This window comes from Enhydra lutris, unplaced genomic scaffold, assembly GCF_002288905.1.
Source record: "Enhydra lutris kenyoni isolate GAN:26980312 unplaced genomic scaffold, ASM228890v2 scaffoldscaffold23, whole genome shotgun sequence".
Lineage (NCBI taxonomy): Eukaryota > Metazoa > Chordata > Mammalia > Carnivora > Mustelidae > Enhydra > Enhydra lutris.
In genome coordinates this window covers 516079-532506 of record NW_019154107.1, presented here as the reverse complement: position 1 = coordinate 532506, position 16428 = coordinate 516079, and the positions used below count along the sequence as shown (strand labels likewise).

At 39.2% G+C, this 16428-nt stretch overlaps 1 protein-coding gene across 1 annotated transcript in view; it reads left to right on the top strand.

Moving 5' to 3' along the window:
• The first annotated feature begins 286 nt into the window (after positions 1 to 286).
• Positions 287 to 16428, top strand: part of LOC111150512 (Scm polycomb group protein like 2) — a 72331-nt gene continuing 56189 nt past the window's right edge. The window contains exons 1-4 of the mRNA XM_022508000.1: positions 287 to 350; positions 6757 to 6827; positions 7633 to 7867; positions 12614 to 12702. Coding sequence (XP_022363708.1) covers positions 287 to 350; positions 6757 to 6827; positions 7633 to 7867; positions 12614 to 12702 — 459 coding nt within the window. The remainder of the gene's footprint in view (positions 351 to 6756; positions 6828 to 7632; positions 7868 to 12613; positions 12703 to 16428) is intronic.

The following is a 16428-nucleotide window of genomic DNA, read 5'->3' as shown; positions in this document are numbered from 1 at the left end:
TAATTATAAAATTAAAACTGGGTCCTGTTAGAAAGTAGTTTTAGTTTATAGGTTTTATAGGACAGAGGGAAAGAATCTCAAGCAGACTCCCTGCTGAGCACAGAACCTGATGCAGGGTTCGACTCCATGACCCGTGAGATCATGACCTGAGCCAAAACCAAGAGTATGACACTCACCCGACTGAGCCACCCAGGCACCCTAATTTATAGGTTTCCTGAGAGCTCTTTTAGACTTTTGCTATGGCCCTCCAATGTTGCTCACTATTTTCTTTCATTTTTTAGATTCAATGGATGTCAAGAAGGAAAATCAAGAGAAACCTCCTCACTCAGGTACTTCTTCTGTACAAAATGGTAGGTTTTAAAGTAGTTCAGTACAATATATTTTTCTTTTCACTCACTGTTAATATGAACTCATCTTGCTTTCGGTATAGTCTATGTATAGAAAACTCCTGTAAATATAAAACCTGAGCAATAGGAAAGGTAAAAGATTTTTATTTTGAAAATTTTACTTTGGCTTTATTTTAGACATGAATTGGTATGGAATTAAAGTAAAAAAAAATCATACATTTCAGTATAATTTTTGCCAAATTAAAGATACCTAGCTAGTAATTACCATTTATTAACAATTAAAAATGATACTTTGATTATTAATAGAAGCTCTTCTAGTATTAGAATCAGTGTGAAAATCCTTTTTTTGATGGTCAAAAGGTAGTTCATTGGATAAAAGCTTAGGCATTGGGAGGTCTGAGAGACCTGTTTTAGAATCCTGACCTCATTTTTTACTGGCCTTTTGACCTTGGCAAATTACTCAATGTTCTTAGTCTCTTTTTCCTTTTCTGTAGCACAGGGATGATGCTACTTACTTCATGGGACTGTTGGAATTAAATAAAGAAAATGAATGTAAAGCACCTAATATAATGCCTGGCATACAGTAAATTTTCAGTAAATGCTTATTAACCTTTAGTTATTAATTCATGTTTTAAATTTCATATCATGTACAGCAAGTGTATAGCACTGCATCAGAGACTCAGAACGTAGGATCTGACCCATTGTACCTGCTCTTTTTTTTTTTTTAAAGATTTTATTTATTTATTTGACAAAGAAGGAGACAGCAAGAGAAGGAATACAAGCAGGGGGAGTGGGAGAGGGAGAAGTAGGCTTCCTGCTGAGCAGGGAGCCCAACTTGGGGCTCAGTCCCAGGACCCTGGGATCATGACCCGAGATGAAGGCAGATGCTTAATGACTGAGCCACCCAGGCATCCCACTGTACCTGCTCTTAAGGAAAACAAAAAAAATTAGTCATATGCAAACAAAAAGCTGAATAAAAAAAATAACTGTAACAAATTTACTGTGTTTATTGGAGTTTTCCAGGCAAACCTTTGCCCCTTGTTTTTCTGTTGTACCTGTCCTGCCAGCCCCACTCTTGGGGTAGTTCACCTTCTGTTTCTACAGGAAGGTTGCCTGGAGAGGTGATCTGCATGGAATCACTCTTTCTCACTGTGGCTGGACCCCCAGTGCTTCCTTAGCTCCCTTTTCCATTGACCTTATTTGTTCTTCAGTAATTCCCTCCAACCCCCAAAACCCTCCAAGGAAATGGAGCCATTAAGTTAAAATGTTCTTCCTTATCCCTACAGATTCTCCATCTGTTTTTTTTTTTAAATAATTTTATTGAGCCATAATTCACATACCATAGAATTCACCCATTTAAAGTATACAATTCATTGATTCTTGGTATCTTCACAGACTTGTGCAGTTATCACCACAATCAGTTTGAGAACATTTTCATCATCCTAAAAAGAAATCCTGTGCCCAGTTAGTATTCATTCCCTGTTTTTCCCCAATACCTTTTCCTTCTCTTAGCTCAAGGCAACTGCTTACCTACTTTCTATCTCTATAGATTTGCTATTCTGGACCTTTCATAAAAATAAAGTTTAAAAAATACATTCTTAAAGATTAAAACTAGAAACTTTTCAAAATTCTCAAACTTGATTGGAAAAAAAATGAGATTACTTAATCAAATTGACAGATACCTGTGGATATTTCTCAGGGCCCTGACCCTAACATCTCATCTTACAGATCAGTGACAGTTGGAAGTGTACACGTGTACACCTGTCTCATGAACAAACCTGTCAGTTGCCAGGCCTCTTTTCTGAGGGAGAATAACGTTCCTCTGATCCAGTCTGTCCATTAGGATAAGATGCAGAGGCAGACTGGGTCCTCAGGTTTGGGTAAGACTTTCTGACGATTTTGGCTCTGGGTCAAGAATTCCAGCTGTGGTATTATGGAAGATATGTCAATCTAAATTTCAGTGAACCTAAATCTAAGTAAAGCCTGTTGCTATGTGTGTTTCCCCTGTGTTATTGGTAGGGCCTCAGCACATGGGCAGCCAAACTGAGCAGTTTTGGGGACTGAAAATACTGCCTTAAGAATAAAGAAAAAAGTTAAAGGCTACATAGGATTATTAGCTAGCAATGTGATAGAAAATGGTCATATTGCAGAATACTCGTGTAAAGGATTTGCTAGCTCAAACTGTAGCCCATTCAGACACAATTAGTGATAAAATATTTAGGAAATTGTGTTATGAATTTTTTTCCAGTGTCATTGAGAAATTTTACAAATGCAGCTGGTTTATTTGAGGTATTATTGTGAAATAATTTTAGTTTCCCTGTCATTATCTTTACCTTACACTCCTTTCTTCCTGGAATGTTGGCTCTTTAATGATATCATAGATTTCCTCCTCCATTTGTTTTTTTTTTTAAAGATTCATTTATTTGAGAGAGAGAAAGATGAGCAGGGGGAGGGGCAGAAGGAGAGGGAGAGAGAGAATCCTTATGCAGACTCCCCACTAAGTGTGGAGCCCAACGTGGGGCTTGATCCCACAACTCCGATCATGACCTGAGCTGAAATCCAGCGTCAAGAGCTTAACTGACTGAGCCACCCAGGCACCCCTGTTTTAAAAAAAATATATATATATATTTTGTTTGAGAGAGAGAGTGTGAGCGGGGATAGGGGCAGAGAGAGAGGGAGAGAATCCCAAGCAAGACTCCGTGCTGAGCATGGAGCCCAATGCAGGGCTTGATTCCATGACCGCGAGGTCATAACCTGAGCCGAAACCAAGAGTCCGATGCTTAACCAACTGAGCCATCCAGGTGCCCCTGTTTTGTTCTTTCTTTAATACTTTCCAAGGTCATATGATAGTAGAGCTTTAGTTAGAACCTTGGGTTTCCGATTGTCAGGTTAGTGCTTAGGATGTCACTGAAATATTCTGGTTAGTTAATTTTGGAACCATGGATCTCCATTTTCACTATTTTATTTTATTTATTTTAAATATTTTATTTATTTATTTGAGAGAGGGTGAGAGCTAGAGAGAGAGAGAGAGAGCACACACAGAGGGAAAGGGAGCAAAAGAAGCAGACTCCCTGTTGAGCAGGAAGCCTGATGTAGAGCTTAGTCCCAGGACTGGGATTATGACCTGAGCCAAAGGCGGATGCTTAACCATCTGAGCCACCCAGGTGCCCCACATTTTTCCCTTAAAAAAAAAAACAACCTATGTATATATATATAAAATATGATTTTATTTATTTATTTGAGAGAGAGCAAGCGGGTGAGAGAGAGAGCACAAGCCGGGGGAGAGGAGCAGAGGGACAGGGAGAAGCAGATCACTCACTGATCAGGGACCCCTGATTTGAGATCATGTTCTGAGCTGAAGGAAGACACTTAACCGACTAAGCCACCCAGGCACCCCAGTTTTCACTTTTGACAAAGTTATCCAGTATTAATAAATTTAGGCACAACTATGACATTTAGTTTTAGAATAATAATGCTCGCCTTTTACTCAGGGACATATGTATGCTACATCAGTTAATTCTCAAAATACCTTGTACTGTATGTATTACTTTTCCGCATTTTGTAGATGAAGGAACTGAGGCTGAGAAACTGAAATGAATTTCTTAGGTCACATAGCTTGTAAGAAGAAGAGCCAGACTGGAAAAAGGCAGGTTCAACCTCAGAGCCCATATTCTTGACATTCTTCTGCATGCCATTCAGCACTTCTTATCATCTATAAGCAGAATTAAACCCAGTATTTTTTTAAAAATGGAACAATCTTGGGGTGCCTGGGTGGCTCAGTGGGTTAAAGCCTCTGCCTTCGGCTCCATTCATGATCCCAGGGTCCTGGGATCGAGTCCTGCATTGGGCTTTCTGCTCAGCGGGGAGCCTGCTTGCTTCTCTCTCTGCCTGCCTCTCTGCCTCCTTGTGATCTCTGTCCAATAAATAAATAAATAAAATCTTTAAAAAAATAAACAAATGGAACAATCTATTATATTTATTGTTAAAAAAAAGCAGGGTATAGGGGCGCCTGGGTGGCTCAGTGGGTTAAAGCCTCTGCCTTTGGCTCAGGTCATGATTCCAGGATCCTGGGATCGAGCCCCGCATGGGGCTCTCTCCTCGGCAGGGAGCCTGCTTCCTCCTCTCTCTCTCTCTCTGCCTGCCTCTCTGCCTACTTGTGATCTCTGTCTGTCAAAATAAATCAATAAAATCTTTAAAAAAAAAAAGCAGGGTATATAGTATTATGTATGACATGCTTAATACCATGTGTAATATGTGTACATACATATATAAATTCATAAACACACATAACAGTGGTTTGCTGAAGCCGGCTCACACCAGCTCAGGAGAGCTACTTGTGCACATCTCTTCCCAGCTTTGTAGTTGTCGACTTTACTTTTTCACCTTCTGATGAGCCATGGTGGTAGTATTTATACCATAGAAATCTGTAAACACTACCAGTCAGGCTTTTTATTTGTATATTCTGGAAAGCTGGCTGTTAAACATTTAATAGCACTCCATTTGTGTGTATGTGTGTATAAGTATTCTACCCTTTGAAGGGTGTATAAGATGCTGGTTATGCAGATTCCCCAGGAAGGGAAACTGTCAAACCCAGTATTTTTATAGTAAGGAAATTAATCAAGAGCATAGGTGGTTGATGAGAATTCAACTCCGTATGAATTGTGGGGTGCCTGGGTGGCTCAGTTGGTTAAGTGTCTGACTCTTGATTTCGGCTCTGGTCATGATCTTGGGGTCTTGGGATCGAGCCCCGAGTGGGCTCCGCACTCAGCCGGGAGTCTGCTTCTGTCTCCCCTCTGCCTCTCCTTGCACACAAACCTGCATGCATGCGCACACGCACTTTCTACCTCTCTAAAATAAATAAATAAATCTTTAAAAAATAAACAAAAAAAACTTTGAATTAATGGTACTTTTGATACTGCTATCAAGTATTTTTCTCAGTGTCTTAGCAGTCTGACTGGAACAACAATTGAAGAGTGCAAGCCAGGCAAAGTATACTGCTTTATGACCTTCAATACCATTGTAATACATCATGAAGACTGAGTGAGAGAAGGGACAGCAAGTGTTGGTAGAACATATAGATCATTAAAATAATTCATATCAGTGACTGTACTGAAGGCTGGTTTACTGCTTTGTTCTGCCACCATATTCTTGATACCATGTATGGAGATCTAAAAGTCAATTGAGAGGCAACTCTGGTTCCCAGATTTTTTTCTTTCCATAAAGCATTGCAGAGGTAAGATTCTGTTAGACCCCATACCTAAACACCTTTAGTTCTCCATGAAAAAAGAAAGAAGTGTCTTTATATTAATGGGATAAAATGTTCTTGAGTATACACACGTCTTTTTTTTTTTTTTAAGATTTTATTTATTTATTTGACAGAGAGAGAGAGACAGCGAGAGAGGGAACATAAGCAGGGGGAATGTCAGAGGAAGAAGCAGGCTTCCCGCTGAGCAGGGAGCCCGATGCAGGGCTCGATCCCAGGACCCTGGGATGGAGCCCGATGCAGGGCTCGATCCCAGGACCCTGGGATGGAGCCCGATGCAGGGCTCGATCCCAGGACCCTGGGATCATGACCTGAGCTGAAGGCAGATGCTTAACAGCTGAACCACCAGGCGCCCCACACATGTATTGAGTAAATTTATATTAGAGACAGATAAGTAGAATTTGCTATTACTCGATAAAAAATTCTTTAGCTGTTCTTAGAGTCTGCATTTTTAATATTTTTTTAAAGATTTTATTTATTTATTTGACAGCAGAGATCACAAGTAGGTATAGAGGCAGGCAGAGAGAGAGAGAGAGGAGGAAGCAGGCTCCCTGCTGAGCAGAGAGCCCAATGCGGGACTCGATCCCAGGACCCTGAGATCATGACCTGAGCCGAAGGCAGAGGCTTAACCCATTGAGCCACCCAGGTGCCCCAGAGTCTGCATTTTTAGAATAATTGTGCTAATTCCTCATTACAGGGAGAAGATCTGGAGTATAATTGTATCAGAGCCATTATTATCAGAAAGTTGTCTTATTTTTTAATTTCTATGCTGATAATTAAATGCAGATCAGGAAATTTGAATCCGCTCTTTAGGAAGTCTTTATTTATTTATTTATTATTATTTTTAAAGATTTTATTTATTTATTTGACAGACAGATCACAAGTAGGCAGAGAGGCAGGCAGAGAGGGAGAAGCAGGCTCCCCGCTGAGCAGAGAGCCCGATGCGGGGCTCAATCCCAGGACCCTGAGATCACGACCTGAGCCTAAGGCAGAGGCTTAACCCACTGAGCCACCCAGGCACCCCTAGGAAGTCTTTTTTTAAAAGAGATAAGGAACTAAAGCCCCATTTTACCCCTGATAGTTAGTATACATATTATATATACTAAAAAACCCCCTATTTTGTATATGTGTTCTTTTTTTTTCCAGATGATTTCCACTGGGAAAATTACTTGAAAGAGACTGGATCTTTGAGTGCCCCTTCGGAGTGTTTCAGACAGGTATGCCAAAATTCTATAGATGTTGTATATATTAATGTGAACGGTTGATTTGTTGAGGGATGTCTGTGTGATTGTTAGGTTCTAGCAGTGTGAGGAGATAATGGGATTGTGGTAGTGCCACTTAAGGGCCAGATGGTTTCTTTGCATTCATTCATTAAGAATTTACTCTATGTCTGGTATACTTAACCTTTGTGATTGTCCATCTGGAGGGAAAGACAGACATGTAAATAATTAATTATGAAAAGTATGATAACTCTATACTGGGAGTGCTCACAGAAGAGGTGACATCTGAGATGGCTGGAATGAGGGGAAGGATATTCCAGGCAGAGAGAACATCCAAAGCAAAGGCACATAGGTGTAGAAGAATATGAGTGTTGAGGGATAGCGTGAAGCACAAAGTGGGTAGAGGTGATAGTGAGGACTTGGACTTAGGCAGTGGTGAGCTGCCAGTTGGTCTTTTCAAAGGGGAATGGCCTAATCAGGTTCTTATTTTAGAAAGCTACTCAAGGTACATTTTATAGGCTGTATTTGGGTTGCCTGGAAGTGGGCAAAGGAATAAGATCAGAACGGGCAGTGTTTTTATGCCCATAAAAAGAGAGGGTTTGGAGATCTTTTCCTTGACCTTTATAGTTCTTTTGCTCACCATCTGCTATGACTGTTACTTAAAACATTTCACAGTTTTCTGGTAACATAACTGACTGTTTGTTTTTCTTACAGTTGATGCATTTTAACAAAACTTTATTTGTGTGTGTGTGCGTGTGTGTGTCTATACACACATGCATACACATATCTGTAACATATACAGTCCAAGGTTCCACCAGCTAATGACTTCAAAGTTGGTATGAAATTGGAAGCCCATGACCCTCGCAATATGACTTCAATATGTATAGCCACGGTCGTTGGAATTACTGGTGCCAGACTACGTTTAAGACTGGACGGTAGTGACAACAGAAATGATTTTTGGAGACTTGTCGATTCTCCAGACATACAGCCTATTGGGACATGTGAAAAGGAAGGGGACTTACTTCAGCCTCCACTGGGTAAGGATAAACAGTTTTTAAAATAACATATTCTTACTAATGTAATATTCAGTAGAAAAAGTTTCAAGTGGCCTTTCATTTATTTTGAAGATTTTATTTTTTTTAAGATTCTATTATTTATTTGAGAGAGAGAGAGAGTGTATGAGCAGGGGGAAGGGCAGAGGGGGAGGAAGCTCTACACTGAGCACCGAACCCCATGTGGGGCTTGATCTCATGACCCAAAATCAGGACCTGAGCCGAAATCAAGAGTCAGCTGCTTAACCAACTGAGCCACCCAGGCACCCCAGATTGGATTTTTAAGTAATCTTTATACCTAGCATGGGACTCGAACTCAAGACCCCAGGATCAGTTTGCATGCTGTATGGACCAAGCCAGCTGGATGTCCTGAAGTAGCCTTTTAGAAATCTCTTCTAGGCATTTTTGCAAATAGATGGTTATTGTGGAGAATGTATGAGAGATCAGCTCAGTACCATATGTTACAGAGTTTCAATGTAAATACACATTTGGTATATGTGTGCTGAAGGTTCTCCACTCCAGGGCAAGACATATGCTATCTTCAAACTTGACATGTCAAAAGCAGCTCTACCAGGTCACACATGCAGATTCAGAAACCCTTCTGGGGGAGAAGTTTATAGCATTTGTTACTGAGTCACTTCCTCCCTCATTATTGTCTTTTGACCCATTCAGCATTTTCAGCATGGGTGGGGGAACAGGGGAAAGGTAGGATTCCACATCCAGACTCCAGTTTCAAACTTGGCAGTTTCATTATAACTGCTATGAGAAGAAATCATAGTAAGAGGAGGAGGGATCAGTACCTTTAGATCTTTGAAAAGGAGGAGATTGATGGAACGTTATAGCAAAGGTTTCGAAGTACAAAGCTCTCAATTTTGACCAAGTTTTTGAAAGCTAAAAAGTATGTGACTCCATTTTTGGGCAAAATTGTTTTCTCTTAATATTTACTTATTTTTTAAAGATTTATTTATTTTAAAGAAAGAAAAAGCACGCATGTGCAAGGTGGGGAGGGATAGAGAGGGAGAAAAACTTTAGCAGACTCAATGTTCAGTGCAGAGCCTGACGCAGGGCTCGATCCCACAACCCCAAGATCACGACCTGGGAGGAAACCAAGAGTCCAGCAGTACCATCCAGGCATCCCTGTTCTGTCTTAATATTTATTTAGATGTATTCCAGGGGAGCCTGTGTGGCACAGTTGGTTAAACATACAACTGCTGGTTTTGGCTCAGGTCATGATCTCAGGGTTGTGAGATTGAGCCCTACTGTTGGGCTTTGTTCCCAGCACAGAGTCTGCTTGAGACTCTTTCTCCCTCTCCCTCTGCTCCTACCCGCTGCGCTCACGTGCACTACCCCCCAAATAAATAAATAAGTCTGAAAAAAAAAAAAAGCCTGGGGGCACCTGGGTGGTTCAGTCTGTTAAGCGTCTGCCTTTGACTCAGGTCATGATTGCCAGGATTGTGTTGGGGTGGGGGGGAATGGTTCCTGGATTGAGCCCTGCATCAGGCTCCTTGCCCATCTCCCTCTGCCTGTTTCTCCCTCTCCCTGCTTCTTCCTCTCCCTCAGCCTGCTGCTCCCCCTGCTTGTGTTCTCTCTGTCAAATAAATAAAATCTTTTTTTTTTTTAAAGATTTTATTTATTTATTTGGCAGCCAGAGATCACAAGTAGGCAGAGAGGCAGGCAGAGAGAGAGGAAGAAGCAGGCTCCCCACTGAGCAGAGAGCCCGATGCGGGGCTCGATCCCAGGACCCCGAGATCATGACCTGAGCCGAAGGCAGCGGCTTAACCCACTGAGCCACCCAGGTGCCCCTGGTCTCCCCAAATATTTAGATGTCTTCTGATATTCTGTAGAAAATAAATTATTTCCTTTATTACTTCTACAGTCTTTTTTAAAAAAAAGACTTTATTTATTTATTTATTTATTTATTTGAGAGAGAAAGAGAGAGCACGAGGGCAGGATGAGGGGCAGAAGGAGAAGCAGACTCCCTGCTGAGCAGGGAGCCGCATGCGATGCAGGGCTTGATTCTGGGACTCTGGGATCGGGATCGTGACCGGAACCAAAGGCAGATGCTTAACCAACTGAGCCACCCAGCATCCGTATTACTTCTATAGTCTTGAGTGAATGGTATATATTAGTTTTTGTTTCTTCTTTACAATGCTGAAAATGAACATTCTCTGTTGTAAAGCACAATGAGAGAATGGATTTCTTTTTGTTTCCTACTATAGTTAAAAATACCCTGAGATCCCAAAATTTAATATTTTAATAATTACCACTCTTTTAGCCATATATTTTTATACTTTTCTTGCTTTAATTGTTAATTATTCCTAATTTGGTTTAACATATTAAAAGTAACTAATTAGAGATGTGTTATTCCAAGAAGGTGGTTTGGGGTGTGTGTATTTTCTGCCTTTTGCCTTCTTTTCTTTCTTCATATCATTTATATTTTAAATAGCTCTTAAATCATATTGAATTCTGTATGAGATAGAAGTGTAAACCTGATGCGTAGTGCTTCCCTGTTTGGATTTGATTTCTGTTTACAAATGATAATGTGTTTTTGAATTTTGTTTAAAGGAAGTATAACTGTTGTGATTGCCAACATTTCAAACAAATAGCTGGATTTATGATCATTCTTATTTCAAATTACTTTTAGAGTTTTTTAATTAAAAATATGAAATACTTAGCAGTGCATGATGATTAATACGTATTTTGATAATACATACTAAAAATGCACAGTTTTTGCCAATTTGCTCATTAGGTGCTTTGAATAGTTTATCTTCCATTTTAATATAACACCACTTACTTGGTTTTCTTTTTTCAAAGGTTATTTAAACATTAAAGGTTATTATTTAGAAGCTTTTTTTAAAGTTTTAGCATGCAAACAGAAAAATGTGTAATTTGTGAGTGTACAGGTTATAAATGAACACATCCATATAACCATAACCCACATCATGAAACAGGATATTATCAGCACCCCAGAAGCCCCACTCCTGCTGATCCCTAGTCATAAACCTCCCATTCCCAAAGGTACCACTGTCTAGACTTCCTAACATGATAGATTAGTTTTATCTGTGTTTGAATTTTTATATGCACTTTCATCTATTTTTGGCCTTTTCATCTCTGTTTGACTTTTTTAGGCAATAAAGAATTAAGAAAAATGTCAAATTAAGATGATGATGATGGCGGTGATGATGATTGCATGATGGAATAGGATAAGATGGGGGTTAAGAGAATGGCATAAGGACCAGAGAATTATTTTTATGCAATATTCTAACCACAATGTGGCAAATCCATGTTGTGGTTGATTATTTATTAGATATCATTGATAATACTGATATAAGGGAGCATATAATAAATCCCCTCTGCCCCCATTTTTTTTCTCTCAGATTAAGGGGATTTTGGTATAGGATTATTATAGGATGACTTTTTGTCTGAACTTTTTTGCATGTTTAATCCTACTGGACCCAGTGCCAGTGATTGCCAGTGATTCCTGTGCCTCCCTATCTTAATGCATGTATCCGTCAGGGATGCATGCCAAGTTCTCTTTAATTCTGGCATCAGGGCAGGCAAGTGGTGTATGAAACGGATTGCCCCCAGAAAGCAATGAAACTAGCAGAACTCTGCCCCCTGTTGCATGTGCCAGATGCTGTGATATTCACCATTAATTGAAGAGATCTTGAAAAAAAGACATCCGATGAGTGTATTTTGATTTCATCTGATACAGATTCTAAGAGAAGATCTTGTTTAGTGTCTGTAAAGATTGCTAAAGTGAGACCTATCTTTTTTCCCAATATTGTATGAAAAATTTCAAACATACAGAAAAGGTGAAAATATTTTACAGTGAACATCCACATACCCACTACCTAGGTTCTACCACTGTTATTTTACATGCTTGCTTTATCACTTACCTATCTGCCCTTCTATTGTTTCATCAGTTCATCTTAGTTTTACGTGTTGAAGTTATTGATGTTGGTACATTTCTCCTAAATACTTTAGCATGGATGTCATTAACTAGAGTTTAGTGTATTTTTTTTAATTTTTGAGGTGAGGTTTTTATACAGTGAAATGCATCATAAGTGTACATTTGCTGAGTTTCACAGAAAACTGTCTTTCTGAAAAGAAATAAGGCAGGGACTCTAAGGAAAAAGAAGGGGTGGAAGTCTGCAGCCTTTGCTGTGCTTGTGTAGCTTTTGGTGGGGACTGGAAGCTCTTGTGGGTTTTAGCTTGGTTCACCCCTAGTATTGGGGCCCATTCCTAACGTACATATGTGTATGTTGGTGAACTCTAGCTAGTGGCTTCTCTCAAATGAGAGTCTTTACCCCAACTATAGCATTGTTGCCAAATAGTGCAGTGGGGACAGTGGAACTGATCAGAGGGTGCATCTGCTTCTCTTAGCTATTTCCTTAGTTTCTCAATAAGAAAGTCATTCTCTGGAGAAGAATGGCAAACAAAACCCATTTTTTTTTTTAAGATTTTATTTATTTATTTCACAGAGAGAGAGATCACAAGTAGGCAGAGAGGCAGGCAGAGAGAGAGAGAGAGAGAGGAGGAAGCAGGTTCTCCGCTGAGCAGAGAGCCCGATGCGGGACTCGATCCCAGGACCCTGAGATCATGACCTGAGCCGAAGGCAGTGGCTTAACCCACTGAGCCACCCAGGCGCCCCCAAAACCTATTTTTTTATACCAATTTGCTCTAATATCACAGAGAGACTTTTTCATACTGATTTATTTTATAAAATAGGGTATCAGATGAATGCGTCGTCTTGGCCAATGTTCCTCTTACGAACACTGAATGGATCTGAAATGGCACCTGCAACAATCTTTAAGAAGGTAAGAAAGATACAAAAATCTTCCATCACCTGGGCTGTAGCTTTATTGTTTTAATGGGGGCACTTAAACGTTTTATCTTCTTGGATATGGAAAAAAAATTCTTTTTAAATTACTGGATTGACACGTGTGTTAATCTGCTAGAGCTGCCCTAACAAAGTACCATGGACTGGGTGGCTTAAACAATAGAAATTTATTTTTTTCACAATTCTGGGAGCTAGAAGTCCAAAATCAAAGTGCCATCAGGGCTGGTTTCTAGTGAGGCCTCTTTCCTCAGCTTATAGATGGCCACCTTTTTGCTGTGTCCTCACATGGCCTCTTCTCCGTGCCTGTGGGGAAGGAGAGGTATCTCTGGTTTCTCTTCCTCTTATAAGGACACCAGTCCTTTTGGGTTAGGGCTCCACCCATATGACCTTACTAATTAACCTTTGTTATCTCTTTAAAGGCCCTATCTCTGAATACAGTAACATTGGGGATTAGGGCTTCAATTTATGAATTTGGGAGGACATCATTCAGTTCATTACAGTGACTTAAACAACAGAAATTTATTTTCTTACAGCTCTGGATGCTAGAAGTCCAAGATCAAGGTATCAGCGGGCTTGGTTTCTTTTGAGGCTTCTCTCCTTGACTTGTAAATAAATGGCTGTCTTCTCTTCCTGTCTTCACATGATCTGTGTGTCTGTGTCCTCCTTTTCTCCTCTTATGAGGATACCAGTCATTGGATTAGGGCCCACCCTAATGACCTCATCTTAACTTAATTACCTCTTTAAAGACCCTGTCTCCAATGAAATCACATTCTGAGGTACTGGGGTTAGGATTTAAACATGATTTTGGCAGGGGTGGGGACACAATTCAGCCCATAACAGCAAGTCATAAAAAAGTCTCAATTAGAATCACCCACTAGTCAAAATGAATTTGTATCCACTTTCTTCACCTTAGATATGAAAGGAGTGCTCTACTGGAAGCAAATGTTCATTGCTATTTATTTACCTTCAGAAGTGAAGCTTCCTCTCACTTTGCTGTATTAGTCATCCTTCGACACTGGAGAAATGATGATGGGCCAGAAAACCACTTGAAAGTTACTTAGAGAGATTTGGTTTCAGAAGTAAAAGAATGTTAAAAACAGTCATCAGAAAGAATTTGTTATAGGGAAATATTTGTTATATAACAAAGAGGGAAAATTCCAAAGATAGTTTATGCTCTTGAGAAAATGTTGAAAGAGTACACTATGTTAAGAAACAGTGAATAATAGCCAAGTTTTAGTTAAATTATGGGTCAAAATATTTCTTTCTCACCCTCTGTCCTGATTCTTTTTTCAGTCACTTAAATTTTATTACAGTTATTCATGTCAAGAATGGTAAATATTGTAGTTTTTTCTTTAAAAAGGATTCAACAATTCTGTACATTTCTCAGTGCTTATCTCAAGGTAAGTGGACTCTTAATCCCCTTTATCTATTTTACCCCTCTCCCCGCTCACCTCCCTCTGGCAACTACCAGTTTGTCCTCTATTTAAGAGTCTGGTTTTTTGTCTCTTTTTTCTTTGTTTTGTTTCTTAAATTCCCCATGAGTGAAATCATATGGTATTTATCTTTCTCTGACTTATTTCACTTAGCATTTTACTTTAGCTCCATCTATGTTGTTGCAAATGGCAAGATCTCTTTCTTTTTCATGGCTCATATTCCGTTGTATATATATGTGTATGTACCACATCTTTATCCATTCCTTTATGGATGGACACTTAGATTGCTTGCATATCTTGGCTATTGTATATAATACTGCAGTAAACATAGAAGTGCATTTATCTTATCAAATTAGTGTTTTCATTTCCTTTGCATAAATACCCAGTAGTGGAATTACTGGATCATAGGGTAATTCTTCTATTTTTAATTTCTTGAGGAAACTCTGTACTGTTTTCCGCAGTGGCTGCACCAGTTTGCATTCCCACCAACAGTGCACCAGAGTTCCCTTTTCTCCATATCCTCACCAACCTTTGTTATTTTTTATCTTTTTGATTTTAGCCATTTCAGCAGGTGTGAAGTGGTATCTCACTGTGGCTTTGATTTGCATTTCCCTGATGATAAGATGTTGAGCATGTTTTCATGTGTTTTTTGGCCATCTGGATGTCTTCTTTGGAAAAATGTCTGTTCAGGTCCTCTGCCCATTTTTTAATCAGATTATTTGTTTTTTTTGGTGTCAAGTTCTATTAAATTTTTTGTATATTTTGAATATTAACCCCTTATCAGATATATCATTTGCAGATATCTTCTCCCCTTCAGTAAGTTGCCTTTTTGTTTTGTTGATGGTTTCCTTTGCAGTGCAAAAGTTTTTACTTTGGTATAGTCCCAGTAGTTTAATTTTGTTTCCCTTGTCGGAGGAGGCATATAAAAAAGTAGAAAGATGGAAAAACAGAAACACATAGAAAAATATTTCTATGGCCAGTGTCAAAGAAATTACTGCCTTTGTTTTCTTCTAAGAATTTTATGGTTTCTGTTCTCACATTTAGGTTTTTTGTTTTTGTTTTAAGATTTTATTTATTTATTTGAGAGAGAGAGCATGAACAGGGGCAGGGGCAGGGGCAGGGGGAGAAGCAGACTCCTTGCTGAGCAGGGAGCCAGACATGGGGCTTGATCCCGGGACTCCGGGATTATGACCTGAGCCAAAGGCAGATGCTTCACCGACTGAGCTGCCCAGGCACCCCCACATTTAGGTTTTTAATCCATTTCAAGTTTGTTTTTGTTTAACAAAGTGGTCTAGTTTTGTTGTTTCACATGTAGCTGTCCAAGTTTTCCAGCACCATTTGTTGAAGAGACTCTCTTTTCCTCATTGTTGTAAATCAGTTGACCATATAAGTGTGGGTTTATTTCTGGACTCTGTTCCATTGTTCTGTGTGTCTATTTTTGTGCCCATACTATACTATTTTGATTATTACAACTTTGTAGTATATCTTGAAATCTGGGATTGTGATACTTCCAGCTTTGTTCTTCTTTTTCAAGATTGTTTTGGCTAAGGTTTTAAAAGTTTTTGGAGAACCTTAAAGACATAAGGATGTAAAACATCAATTAATATGATTCTTGCATTGCGAAGAAAAATACTTTGAGTGCTGCTTTGAGTAGTAAGAGTGCCTGAAAGTGGGTTAGCCCTACCACCTCCCAGTAGGGACACAGGCCCTTTGGGCAGTGTGTAAAGCATATGTGAGAAAAGTAACAAAAAAAAGAGATGTTTAGTAGTAGTCTTTATTAAACACTACTAGCTTGGGCTGTGACTTTAGAAAAGCCATCAGACTTACTTTACTTATTATCAGATTGCTTTATTAGCTAGTTACATGCCACATGTCACACACATTATATCTTTCATTTTTAAAATTATGAAAGTAATTCGTGTTTGGAGAGGGGATATCAAAATACATACTTAGCTAGACTAAAGAATGCATGTCTTTTTATCCATCCCATCTTTTCCTCCTTTCCAACCTTTTCTCTCCAAATAGAAGTTTTCTTTGTGTTCTCTCAGACTTTTTTTCTGTGCACTCACAAACATATATGGGCTTTTATTTTTTTAAACATAAACTTGAATATATTGTGAATAGTGTTCTGTGATTTATTCTTACCCATAAAATATGTATATTCTAGAAGTCTTTTCATTTTGCTTCGTATATGTTTAGGTTGTATTTTACTATTCTGTGGTATAGATTACCATAATTGGTTTACTCTGTCCCTAAGGATGGATGTTTAG